At 45.8% G+C, this 13,760-nt stretch overlaps 1 protein-coding gene across 1 annotated transcript in view; it reads right to left on the bottom strand.

Annotated features, from left to right (window-relative positions):
* The window catches only part of PITPNA (phosphatidylinositol transfer protein alpha), a 39,200-nt gene that overhangs the window by 15,085 nt on the left and 10,355 nt on the right, over positions 1-13,760 (bottom strand). Inside the window, exons 4-9 of the mRNA XM_044248182.1 lie at positions 11,872-11,963; positions 6,898-6,905; positions 5,757-5,831; positions 3,787-3,870; positions 645-722; positions 398-508 (exon numbers count right to left, since the gene is read on the bottom strand). Of these exons, the coding sequence (XP_044104117.1) occupies positions 398-508; positions 645-722; positions 3,787-3,870; positions 5,757-5,831; positions 6,898-6,905; positions 11,872-11,963 (448 nt within the window). The remainder of the gene's footprint in view (positions 1-397; positions 509-644; positions 723-3,786; positions 3,871-5,756; positions 5,832-6,897; positions 6,906-11,871; positions 11,964-13,760) is intronic.

Genomic DNA, 13,760 nt, shown 5'->3' with positions numbered 1-13,760 from the left:
AAAATGCCTTAGGTCTGTCTGGTTCAAGAATTCAGGGCACTGGAGAATTTGGCTCCTAGAGCCTCTTGCCTTTTGGCTTCATAAAAAGAGAAAGACTTGAGTTTTATCTGCAGTTCAGTCATAGCAAGCCCCTTCCTGTTTCCCTTTTTTTTTTTTTTTTAAACTTCAGCTTCCTTCCCTGTCACATGTGGTGCCCCTGGATAGATGGCATTAAACTGTAGGACAGATAAGTGAAAGGGGAAGTGGAGGTCAGGGAAATCAAACTGAAATATTCTGATGTCAGCCACCATTGGACACAAGTCATGTGGGTTGTATGATCTTCTCTTGTTGGGCAAAATACACTCCCACCAACATACACATACACACACACAGGGGAGGCCTCACCCTGGTCATTTACCTTATGTATAAAGTTTTCCACTTTGTTCTGCAGGCCCCACCACTTGAACTTGACAGTAACCAGTTTGTATGCACACATGTACGGGCAGTCTTTCTGATTTACAAGTTCTTGCTGTATTAGAGACACACATACAGGCAGGCAGGTAACTAAGAGGGCCGACCTCCGATTCTCCCCTAGCCCACCCTCCCTGGGGAGAGGTCTGCCCATGCAACGCCCTGCCCCCTGGTGGTAAGGATGTGAACTGCACCTTCCAATTTGGGCCCAAGGGTCCTCGGCCTGTTTTGATAGATTTAAATTTTGCTGGGTCTTCCTCTGCCTTGTAATCCTGAGAGAAGTTGTAAAATTGGAGTTGGGGAGGAAGGGAAAGAGGAAGGGAGAAGGAGGGGGTAGGAAGGAGAGGGAAGGAGAAGGAGGGGGAGGGAGGGAAAGGGAGGGAGACAAAGATTAGATTTTTCCATGAGAGTATACTTCATACCAGTCTCGAAGCTGCTGGTGTAGAGAAAATATTATAAACATGATACATAACGGTTTACATTTGCCTTAGAGAAGCGCTGTGATCTTCTCTGCCAAGGTTTGTTTTCAATGTTACCCATATTAACATGTCACAGGACTGTCTGAGTAGGCACATATTTCCACTGTTTAAGACAGAGATTTTCAACCGGGATAAGCACCCAAATTACTAAGGAAAAGTTTTTCAAAATTCAGATTTCTGGGCCACTCCACCTAAAATCCAGCAAGTAAGAATATCTGCAGGTAGCAATGTCTACAATAGCCAAACTATGGAAAGAACCTAGATGTCCATCAACAGATGAATGGATAAAGAAGATGTGGTATATATATATATATATATATATATATATATATATATATATATATATATATACACAATGGAATACCACGAAGCCATCAAAAGAAATGAAATCTTGCCATTTGTGATGACGTGGATGGAACTAGAGGGTATTATGCTTAGTGAAATAAGTCAATCGGAGAAAGACAACTCTCATATGATCTCCCTGATATGAGGAAGTGGAGATGCAACATGGGGAGTTTGGGGGGGTAGGAAAAGAATAAATGAAACAAGATGGGATCAGGAGGGAGACAAACCATAAGAAACTCTTAATCTCACAAAACAAACTGACAGTTGCTGGGGGGGGGTTGTTGAGAGAGGGTGGTGGGGTTATGGACATTGAGGAGGGTATGTGCTATGGTGAGTGCTGTGAAGTGTGTAAACCTGACAATTCACAGACCTGTACCCCTGGGGCTAAAAATACATTATATGTTTATTAAAAAATTTTTAAAAATAGGGACGCCTGGGTGGCTCAGTTGGTTGAGCGGCTGCCTTCGGCTCAGGTCATGATCCCAGCGTTCTGGGATCGAGTCCCACATCGGGCTCCTTGCTTGGCAGGGAGCCTGCTTCTCCCTCTGCCTCTGCCTACCACTCTGTCTGCCTATGCTTGCTCTCGCTTCTCTCTCTATGACAAATAAATAAATAAAATCTTTAAAAAAAAAAAAAAAAAGATTCTCTTAAAAAAATTTTTTTAAATAAATAAATAAAAGCAATACAAAGACTGCTGTTAAGAGAACCAGAAACAACAGATCCTTTTGAAAAGCACTGAATCATCTCATAATTGTGTAAATACTCAAAAGTGTTAGATATTATTTGGTTAAATTTCAATGTTCATTTTAAAAAAAAAAAGAGAGTATCTGCAGGATCTTCAGGTAAGCATAGTCTGTTTTTTTTTTTTTTTTAAGATTTTTATTTATTTATTTGATAGACAGAGAGAGATCACAAGTAGGCAGAGAGGCAGGCAGAGAGAGAGGGGGAAGCAGGCTCCCTGCTAAGCAGAGAGCCCGATGCGGGGCTCGATCCCAGGACCCTGAGATCATGACCTGAGCCGAAGGCAGAGGCTTAAACCACTGAGCCACCCAGGCGCCCCAAGCATAGTCTGTTTTTTAAACCTCTGCGGGTGACTATAAAACACAGCCAGAGTGTTTTATGTAACTCGGACTATAAAACAAGTCAGAGTTAACTGACTTGTTTAATAAAATCATTACTGGGAATGTCCCATGTATCGAACCTATCCTCTTGCGTACTACTGTCAGCCTCACTTCACCTAGTACAATGTAGCCAATGCTGTACGTGAATCAGCCTCAAGGAAAGTTTAATCTTTGGTTTTTCTTCTGCACGGGCTAATACAGGCTCAGGGAAGGCAAACTTACTGATAACTACTTAAAAAAATAGTGAAGAAAACAAATCACACACATACACACATAAGTCATCAAGTATTTCCCAAAGATAAAAAGATGATTTATGTGTACTTAAAAAAAAACAACCTTTTGTGTTGACTATTCTTAAACAAATGAAACAAATAAATTAATTAGATCTTCCCCACCTCTGCTTTTCTCTACTCACACAAAACAACCAGAGTTAACAAAATACACAGAGTCATACTCTCCATTAGCATTTCTGCTTGAGAACTATGTGGATATGTTCTATTTGAGAAAATTCATCCAGCCTCACAATTGGGATATATTCACTTTGCTATACTTCAAATAAAAAGTTTTTTGAAAAACCCACTCACTTTTGAGGGTGGAAGTGAGGATATAGGCAAGGAAAACACAAGATAGTTTTCATATCTTCTTGGAAATGCACAAATCAAGATATTTTAAGCACAGAGAGTGACTCCAGGAAAGAGGTATCATACCCCTGGGACATGGAGAGCAAACACTTACTCCCCACCAATGGGCAGAGAGCCAAATTCCTCTGCCCTGATCCCAACAGGCCTCTGTCAAATAGGAAGAGTACTAAATGAGCAGGAACTCAACTTTTCCTTCCCTAAAGAAATACTTCCTAGGAATTCAGCCCCGAGCAGGACAGACCTGGTCCCTGCTCTCTCCAAGTTCATGGTCTAGCAGAGACCGTCCTTTTCTAGGCGTGTGCTGCCATGTGTGTTACTCGAGAAGCCACCACCAACTTTTTGAGGGGAGGGTATCCGACTTCTCATATATTCTGCTGGAACGGAACCCACAGAACACAGTCTTCCAAACATAACAGGCAGGCAATGAATGTTTTTTAATGACTGGTTTGGAAAAAATGAATTTGAGAACTAGTTTCAGGTTAAGTGTCATTTCGGCTGAGCAAATTATCCTTAGCACCTACACTGTCTGGTGATATTTCCAGAGGCCAAACAGGCCAGCATCTTCTTGGTGAAATCCCCAAATCAAGGTAAGAGAATTTTTAATTCTAATTTAAAAGATAAAAAAAAAAAAAACAACAGCCAAGAGAGAACTTCCCTTTGAGCCAAGTTGGGTATGGTTCCCTGGTTTCCCTGACACTTAGAAGTCATTTTGCATCTCAAAGGTCGCCAACCTCATTAAATAGTGCCTACCTTGCTAAGGACTTGGCTTCGATCAGCAATGTCTATGTATATGACTTCCACGTGTTTCCACGCCTCAGGCTCCAGTTTATGCACCTGCAGGAACAAGCAGGACCATGGTGTAGTTTTTGTCAGCTACAAAGCACCCTTTATCCAGAATGAAGACCCAGGAACAGCTATTCCAGTAGCCATAGACGTGAGATTCCCACCAGTAAAGAATTGCATGCAGGGGCGCCTGGGTGGCTCAGTGGGTTAAGCCGCTGCCTTCAGCTCAGGTCATGATTTCAGGGTCCTGGGATCGAGCCTCACATTGGGCTCTCTGCTCAGCAGGGAGCCTGCTTCCCCCTCTTTCTCTGCCTGCCTCTCTGCCTACTTGTGATCTAACTCTCTGTCAAACAAATAAATAAAATCCTTAAAAAAAAAAAAAAAAAAAGAATTGCATGCAAAGTTATCCAAAGGAATGGAAGGAGGGTTTTAAGTAGATACATGTGTGAGAACTACCGCTCTGCTTTCAGCAGGCCCCAACACGTAGGGCTGCCTACAGCACTTATGTTATTTCTGGGTGCTCCCCCTTTGTAAAGACTGACTACAAGCACTCATGGACATACTGCCTGTTTAGCCACAGACTGCTTACTTTGATTTTTTAAAAAGATTTTATTTATTTATTATTTATTTAGAGAGACAGAAAGAGGGTGTGCGCACATGCATACATGTGAGCGGGGGGTGGGGGAGAGGGAGAGGGAAAGAGAATCTCAAGCAGACTCTGCTCAGCCTGGAGCCCAATGCAGTGCTTGATCCCATGGCCCTGAGATCATGATCTGAGCTAAAATCAAGAGTTGGACTCTTAAACTAACTGAGCCACCCAGGCACCCCCCACTTTGATGCTTTTAAAAACTTTTTCTTGGGGCACCTGGGTGGCTTAGTCGTTAAGTGTCTGCCTTTGGCTCAGGTCATGGTCCTGGAATCGAGCCCCACATCAGGCCCCCTGCTCTGCAGGAAGCCTGCTTCTCCGTCTCCCACTCCCCCTGCTTGTGTTCCCTCTCTTGCTCTTGCTGTGCCTCTCTCTGTCAAATAAATAAATAAAATCTTTAAAAGAAAAAAAAAACCTAGGGGCACCTGGGTGGCTCAGTGGATTAAGCCACTGCCTTCGGCTCGGGTCGTGATCCCAGGGTCCTGGGATCGAGCCCCGTATCGGGCTCTCTGCTCTGTGGAAGCCTGCTTCCTCCTCTCTCTCTGCCTGCCTCTCGCCAACTTCTGATCTCTGTCTGTCAAATAAATAAATAAAATAAATCTTAAAGAAAAAAAAAAAACCTTTTCGGCCCCTCCCAAGGAACGTCACTGCTACTGGATTCCATGCACAGACATGCATATACAGATTTTTCTCTTCGAACAAATGGTAGCACACACATGGTTCTGCATCACTTTATCTTGAAGACTATTTTCTACTGGTTCTTTTTAACGGCTACATACTATACCACCGTATGGCGGTGCCACAGTTTAACTGTGTTCTACTGATGGGCTCTTACATTGTTTTTCATCTTTGGCTACACGGAAAATGCTGCAATGAATCTCTTTGTGGCTAAGTTATTTCACACCTGTGGAAGGACAGCTACATGACAAATTCCTAGGTATGGAATTGCTGAGGTCAAAAGGACAGGTGCATGTTAGAATTGAGGAGTTCTCATTGTGCTCTATAGAGGCTGTAATCTTCACATTTTAAAAAATACAGTTCCTCTGTGCCAAGAGTTGTATTTTAGACCAATCTTAGCTCTATGAGAAGGCCCCAGAAGGAATCTTTGGGGATCATGTTTTGCAAACTGGAGACAGAGCAATCCCATGATGGTAGGAAGGGTCTAAGCACAGGCTGTTAAAATGGGACCACAGAGATGGCCCCGGGACAGGGAAGAAGCAGCCCATGGGCAGAACCTCAAGACCCCACCCCGCAGCCTGGAAGTCCCTGGGCTCTTGGAAGCGCTACTTACATTCTCCTGGGTGCCAAGATCTGGTTTGTGCCAGGTTTCAATTTTAATCAGAAAATCTTCTTTCATGTATTCATTCTGCAAGGGGGGAAAACACAGTCACCAGCCTCAAAGTTGGAGAGTAACCATCTAACATCACTGAGGGCAGGTGGTTGAGAGACTTCAGGCTCTCCCTTACAGGAACAGCTAACTTGACTAGGAGCCCACAATACACCAGGGGCACATTCTCTTGTTCAATTCTCATCCCAGCCTGTGACAGGTCTAGTAATATTATCCTCATTTTACAGATGAGGAAAGGGAAGTTCAAAAGTGGGAGGTGACTTGTTCAAGGCCGCAGAGACAATGACAGAGCTGGGCCTCAAAACCAGATTCGTCTGACTTTAAAATCCATGGGTTTAACCACTCGACCATCCTGCCTTTCTCCCAGAGAGCTAGTGATTAACCTGAGGAGGAATGGTTCACCAGCACCCCATCCACCAGCCAGCATTTGGCCGAGGCCTGAAGTTCTCTTCTCGTTACTGAAGCCCCAGTGCTTCCTCCCTTAGTTCTTTTTAAAATGTGCTGCTCCTTGAAGGGGCACACATGAACCTCCGAACTCCTCAGCCGGAATCAGGCTGGCAGAAGCCACCTCTGTTTAGCAGCAGGGACAGGCACCTGGATGAGGGTGCCAAGAAAGGTGGAGAGAAGGGGCAATGACACGGGGGGGCAGGGGACGTAGAAAAGACACCTTGCTGACTTCTCTATTTTGCCAGTGGACAGTGCTCCCTGGGGTCCACCGCTGCACTCGTGGGGAAGCCACAACTGGGTCAGCTGAACTGGTTTCAGAAACCCCGAGAAGGTATGGCACAGGAAGGGCAGGGGAAGGTCTCGGATCATCCTGCACATGTGAGCCCCACAGTCCTGAGTGCTAGACCTACAAAGCCACATGCTAATGGAGCTTAAGGCAAGAGGCCATTTTGCAAATTAACAGATTCCTCAGTAGGAGCAAGAGGATGAAGCTTCAACAGCACCAGTCTGCTGACAGACACAAATACCCAGGAACCTCCAGTGTGGTGACATTTTTATTTCTTCTCTTCTTATAGATCATTTACAATGCCCGCCCCAACACACAGACACCCACCTGCCAGCTCCCCCAAATTCTTACCGTAATAACTGCTCCAAGGCAAGGATATGGAAAAAAGAAAGAAAAAGATTAATGAGGCTGAATGAGTATCTGCCCCTTGAGCCCAGGCACCATGGCAGTAAGGAGTTCTCCACACCCTAGGGCTTGTCCACAACCACCCTTCAAGCCCCGTGGGGGCATTTGGTCCCTCAAATGCACCAACCCTCAAGTTTCCCTCCTACAGAAGCCAAGAGACCCAATCCGGAATATCATTAAAGTGATGCCAGTGTCAGTCCCCAAGATTCTCTACAGCTGGGCGAGGAAAGGGGACCGGCTCTGGCGCGCTGAAGCATTGGGACCCCCAACTCTGCCATCAGAGGATCACCTGCGGTCCCGCTGCCTCCCGGGGCCCAGAGAGGGCACTTTCGGCCAGGCACTATCCATCTGCCTGCTGCACGCTTCCTCTCACTGTAACCAAACCTCGCGCCCTCTGTGCTCCAGCTCATTGTAATGAGACCCCTCGGAAACCACGGTTCAATTATTTATCAGAGAAAATGACTACAGCTCTAATGTCACTGGGGAACAACCCAGCTCTCCTCTAACAACAGCCTAAAGCACTCTGTACCCTCTGAATTTAGGAGTTATCTCAGTCTCTGACAGATGTCACATGGCCATATGGGACAGTTTATGGGGCTAACGGTCAAACTCTGTAACTCCAAAGCTGAAACTATGGTTACCGCTGAGATGAAGAGGAGGGAAGAGTGAAATATAAGGGATAAGGTCCACCTTGTGGAGAAACAATCCAAGAAACTACTAGTCATTTCCCTGTATCCAGTGAAAGGTACTTGCAAGAAAGCATCAGGTTAGGATTATAACCACATGGCCTACTCAAGTAATTGCCCCATTATCAGCTTGGAGAAAATCAGTTAACAAAAAAAGTAAACGGTGGGCATGATATTCATTGAGTAGAAGGGCACAGAGGCCAGGTGGGCAGCAATTCTTCTGTGCTGCACTGATGGCCGGAGCCTCAGGCTGCCTATGTGGCTCGTCTAGAAGCAGCTCCATCTCTAGAACGAAGACTGTGAGGTCAGCTTGATGACACGAGCCATTAAGGTTCCCCCAACTAACCACCAGACTCTGAACCCATGTTTCCAAGCAATCTTCTAGTCTGGCCTCTGTAGGGATGCAATATGCTCATCAACGGACACGAGAGTCTGATCATTTAAGCCAATAGGCATGTCCACTGCATGTTGGCATTCTGACTCTACTCCAGTTTCCCCAGGGGAAGAGCTCACAAGGGAAGAACACCTTAATCCTTAATCGTCAAACAGGATTACCCAGTGTCATTGGTAATTCTGTATTTTAATATAACTTAACATATTGGCATTTGGGGTTTTTGTACATCAGTCTTTCCTGGACCTTGAGAAAAAGATCCACTCAGTTCTGATGAACTAGGTTTCTGAACCTATGAGGGTGCTGACCCTCCCTGGCCTTTAATGCCAACCTGGGTGACCAATCTCCCCCAGTCTTCTTTAGTCTTGCCTGCTGTCCCTCCCAACACCTCAGCATTCAGACCATTTTCTTTTCTTTAAACTGTAAGCCTAGGTACACTGGGGTGGGGTGGGGGATGTCTCAGGAAATCCTTTGTAGTTGGGAAATAGGGCTCTCCAAATAAGACTAATAAGGTACTTTAAAACCATGTTGGGGCGCCTGGGTGGCTCAGTGGGTTAAGCCTCTGCCTTCAGCTCGGGTCATGATCCCAGAGTCCTGGGATCGAGCCCCACATTGGGCTCTCTGCTCAGTAGGGAGCCTGCTTCCCTTCCTCTCTCTCTGCCTGCCTCTCTGCCTACTTGTGATCTCTCTCTGTCAAATAAATAAAAATCTTTATTAAAAAAAAAAAAAAAACATGTTTTGTGAGACTGTACTCAGGTCAGGGTTAAGGTTAGAGGGAGAGGCAGGAGGAGAAACATTTATTTCCCTCTTCTTACTTTCATTCACAGGCCCTGCCTCCTCTTAACCACCTCTGTCCTGTTCTAACCTATCAGCATCAGGAGGAAAGAAACAGAAAGAAGTAAGAGGACAGAAAAAGCAGATAGTGCACAAAGTATCACAAATCTGTTTTTGTCCTACTCAGAGTGAGGGCAGAGCCTTCTAAAAGGCACATGGACTTTTACCCTATGCTCCTTAACCCATTCCCACCTCAAACTTTAATCTACTTCTGCCATGCAAAGGGGTCTGAACTACTGATCTTTCTCCCACCAATCCCCAGAGGGAACTGGAAAATAGCCTTCTTATTCCTATCTCTGACTTTGAAAGAGCAACCGATGTCTAACTAAGCAGATCTAAGAGTTAACATCCTCATTCTCTATGATGGAGGGTTCTCACTGTGAGGTCAGCACCCACTTGAGGAAACCAACCTTCCCTCCCCTACTCCCTCCTCTCCTCTTCACTGAATATTTAGAAATTATATTTTTCTTTTTCTTTTTTTTCTTTCGGCCAAGGATCAAGACGATATGTGAAGGAATACTGGGCATCTAGAAAAATGCCCATGTTGGCTGTAGCACGCTCTCCCCAGAATTATACAGAGGACAGAGGCGTGCCAGCATCTCTCTGGCGGCAAAAGCTCTTTATGCAGAACACTGATCCAGGCATGGAGGAGTTCAGCTGTCGGTTTGCCTCCCTTATGCCAAGTTGTTCAAGGTTCTTATGACGCATGTTCCATGGCAACTCTCCTGGACATAAAGAAAATTCACCTTTGGCCCTAGACAAGACACACCTAGCCACAGTGCATACTGTCTTAAGAAAGCATGTGCCTCTTTTCCAAGAATTTAACAACTTCCGGCTCAATGTCCAGGAAGTAGTGACATTTGCGTTTTCAGCTACGTCAGTGAAACTCTAAGTGTTACACATCCCCGGTTCCATCCATGATTGTACATCTCCTGACACCAGGTGCTTCAACCTCTGCAGGGCCACTGAGGACTAGAGAGAGAGATTATTGCTCTAGACTTTAGTCGTTCCCAAAGTCCACGGGATAAGGACTACATGGGTGGAGCACCCTCGTCGGGTACAGTCTGGGGAGTCCGACAAGTAAGGCAAGTGTAACAGTACACGGAGGTAGAGGCTGCCAGGAGGGCCTCAGAGCCAGACTGTCTATGCCGACAAATGTGGGCTGTCTAGGGGAAAGGTCACTCAACTCACAGTCAAGTTCTAGGGGACCTCTGAGGTTATAGATCAGTATTAGCCCTCAAGACCTAGGAATCCTAAAAAGCTAAGAGTCTGAACTACTCAAAGGGAATCCCAGAAGGTCTAGAATAGAAAGTTCTCTGCCTTCAAGTCTTCCCTTTCCAAAAATTCTAGTTAGGAGACTAGCCAAGATTAAGACAATAATTCCACCTCTACTCCCACCTTAAATTATAGAATATGCTGTTTTTATAAGCCATCATTTCAGGGCTCTTAGCAGTGAACTCCCTCCTCTTTGTCTCCTACCCCACAAATCTGGTATGTATATTCTGTGTGTTATATATTTAGGGGAGAACTGTTTCTAAATCCTTTGTCATAAAAAAATTGGGCTTATTCCAACTTTTTCCCAACAAAATCAGATTTGGGGGATGCCTGCGTGGCTCAGTGGGTTAAAGCCTCTGCCTTCTGCTCAGGTCATGATCAGGTCCTGGAATGGAGCCCCGCATCAGGCTCTCTGCTCAGCAGGGAGCCTGCTTCCCATGCACCCTGCCCCCCTGCTGCTCCCGGCTGCCTCTGTGCCTACTTGTGATCTCTGTCTGTCAAATAAATAAGTAACATCTTTAAAAAAAAAAATCAGGATTTCGTTGCTAGGTTTTCTTGGTGTCAGGCCTGGCACTCTCCCAGGGCAAGAAAATCACCCTATAGGTCCTTTCCTACGACTGCCTCTTTCAAGAGTTCCTTGGTCTCGGGGCACCTGGGTGGCTCAGTGGGTTAAAGCCTCTGCCTTCAGCTCAGGTCAGGATCGAGCCCCACATCGGGCTGTCTGCTCCGCAGGGAGCCTGCTTCCTCTTCTCTATCTCTTTGCCTGCCTCTCTGCCTACTTGTGATCTCTGTCAAATAAATAAATAAAATCTTAAAAAAAAAAAAAAAAGAGTTCCTTGGTCTCAAAGCTGGTTTCTTTTTAATTTTTTTAATTTATTTAACAGACAGAGATCACAAGTAGGCGGAGAGGCAGGCAGAGAGAGAGAGGGGGAAGCAGGCTCCCTGCTGAGCAGAGAGCCCAATGTGGGGCTCGATCCCAGGACCCTGGGACCATGACCTGAGCCGAAGGCAGAGGCTTAACCCACTGAGCCACCCAGGTGCCCTCAAAGCTGGTTTCTAAGCCAAACCCGGATATAGTACATTAAACTGGAAATTTCAATATTTAACAATAAGTAAGTGGTTTACAAAGATCACAGTGCTCTCACAGGGTGGAACACTATGCAGACATTACAAACTTAAAAAATAGCAGATTCTATGGTGACAGGGAAAAGATTCTAAATAAAAAATGAGCAATTTAAGAATTAGTATGATTTGATCTAAAATTTGCCTTCAAAATGTGCCTGGAGATAAACGCATAAGCATTAAAAAAAGGATTAGATAAAAAGACACCAAAATGTCAAGACTGACTGGAAGCAGACTGGGTGATTATTTTCTTCTGTTTGTATGTATTTTCTACAGTTTAAACAGAGAACACTGCTTCTGTAAACAGTGAAAACAGTCATCATTATTATACTGACCCAACCAAGAGGGGCTGGTTCTGTGCCATCTCAAGCTGTGACTACGTGGCGGTTCCCCCCCAGATGGCTGCCACACTTGACTAGAGGACAGTGACACTCACCACCAGCCTGAGGTGGGGGAGGGAGTCCCCAAGCTCATCCTTTCATTGACTTACTCTGGAAAATGGAGGTGGAACACAAAACCCTAATTCACGGCCACCCTTACTTGACCTACTTGACCACACCCTCCATCTAGCTTGGAGCCCCTACTCCAGCTTCCGACCTGGTCTGCACTTACCAGTTCTGCAGTAAGGGTAGGCATTCCACGCCTTTTCATGTATATTCAGGGCTCCCTCTGGGGCTAGCATTCGAACGAACGTGGGCACTTTGCTGTGGTAAGAAAAGGCGGTTACAAAGAGAAATGGAAAACAAAGATGATGGGCTGGTACATCACAGTCTTCAGGCCATAGCTCCCACTTCTTCAGCGGGGTTGGCAAGCAAGTCTCCACGAGATAAGCGGGTTACTCCCCTGTATGAGAAGCTACCTGTTGGAGCCTGATACCCCAGCTCAGCTGCCTACTAACATCCACCCACAACTCACCCCAGCATCTCACCACCCACTGGGAACAGGACAGCAGCTGGGACCCTTGGCTACCTGCAGTGGTTTATCAGTCCTTACATTATCATGACCCATTTTTCCCGAGCTCACCGGGCCCAGGGCCTTCTACTACATGCTACTAAGGATGGGATATCTTTGAGTGGACCTGGCTAGGTTTATGGGCCACAGTGACTGGCTATTGGACGGAGAATATGGGACCAAGATGATCTGATCTGCTGTCATCAGTTCTGGGAGGTCAGGAGGGTCTCAGGGCTATCTTTCTCCCAGGACAAAATATTTCTTCCATTCAGTTCTTTTTGTCTGGGGTTACAGAACAGCACATACAGTATGAGCCTTTTTTTTTTTTTTAAGATGCATTTATTCCTCTTCCTTAGTTCTTAACTGATAATCTATACAGTCTTTAGTAGGCTCCAACAATCTCATCAGCTTAAGCGCCTGAGGCCTAAGATGAAAGAGCTAAGCCCCGGCAGAGAGCCAATCCAGACTCTCAGGGCAGCCCTCTGAGATTCATTCACTCATTGCCGCACTCATTCAAAATAAGTCTTCCTGTGTGCCAGGCATGAGGAGATCTACAGAAATCACACAGACATAGCTCCTGACTTCCTGGAGCTTACGTTCTAGTGGGGAGTCTAACCAGCCAGGCAGAGGCCAGCACCATTTTAAGTGTGTGAGCACTGGGCTCTGGGGGGCAAAGCATGGGGAGAACGTGGTGTGGGCGGTATGATACATGGGGAGGCTCCTTAGGAAGAGTAAGAATTAAATGAACACACAGAGTAGAGAATGAGTAGGACTGAGCTAAATAAAAGGATGGCAGTGGGGTGGGAAAAGCTGGGAGAAATGGAGATAAATCTGGAATAGTTGGTGTAAGCTATGAGGCAGGGAATATAAGAGAACACGAAGAGGCTAGGTCATAAACGATCTTGTAAATTAAGTGAAGGACTTGGGATCCCAAGGAAAACCATCCACATCTATCTTTGGACAGAACACTCGAAGTTGTGCAGAGAAATGAAAAGCAGGGAGAGCAGTCAGGAGGCTGCTGTAGTAATCCATGCAAGAGAGGATAGAAGGAAATGGAAGCGCTGGAGGTACCAAAAGAGTTGGAATCAAAAGGACTTGATGTGAGGGATGAGGAAGGCAGCTGCTTAACCAACTGAGCCACCCAGGCGTCCCTACCTCTTCTCTTTAAAGGAAGAGGGTAGGGGTGCCTGGGTGGCTCAGTGGGTTGGGCCTCTGCCTTCGGCTCGGGTCATGATCTCGGGTCCTGGGATCGAGCCCTGCATCGGGCTCCCTGCTCAGCGAAGAGCCTGCTTCTCCTCTCTCTCTCTGCCTGCCTCTCTGCCTGCTTGTGCTCTCCGTCAAATAAATAAAATATTTTTAAAAAATTAAATAAAATAAAGGAAGAGGGTAAGGCAAGTCCCACCCTCCACATGTACAGACCTCCTCTTGGACACTTTGGATCACTTTGGTTGGATCACCTGACTCGTAAGGAACCAACTGGCCCCTTCTACCAACCTCACTATCTGTTTGCAAAGTGCTCTTTAAAAAAACCCCAAATGCACTATGGGATA

Source organism: Neovison vison, chromosome 5 (assembly GCF_020171115.1).
Source record: "Neovison vison isolate M4711 chromosome 5, ASM_NN_V1, whole genome shotgun sequence".
Taxonomy (NCBI): domain Eukaryota; kingdom Metazoa; phylum Chordata; class Mammalia; order Carnivora; family Mustelidae; genus Neogale; species Neogale vison.
This window is presented reverse-complemented; position numbering and strand designations above follow the sequence as displayed.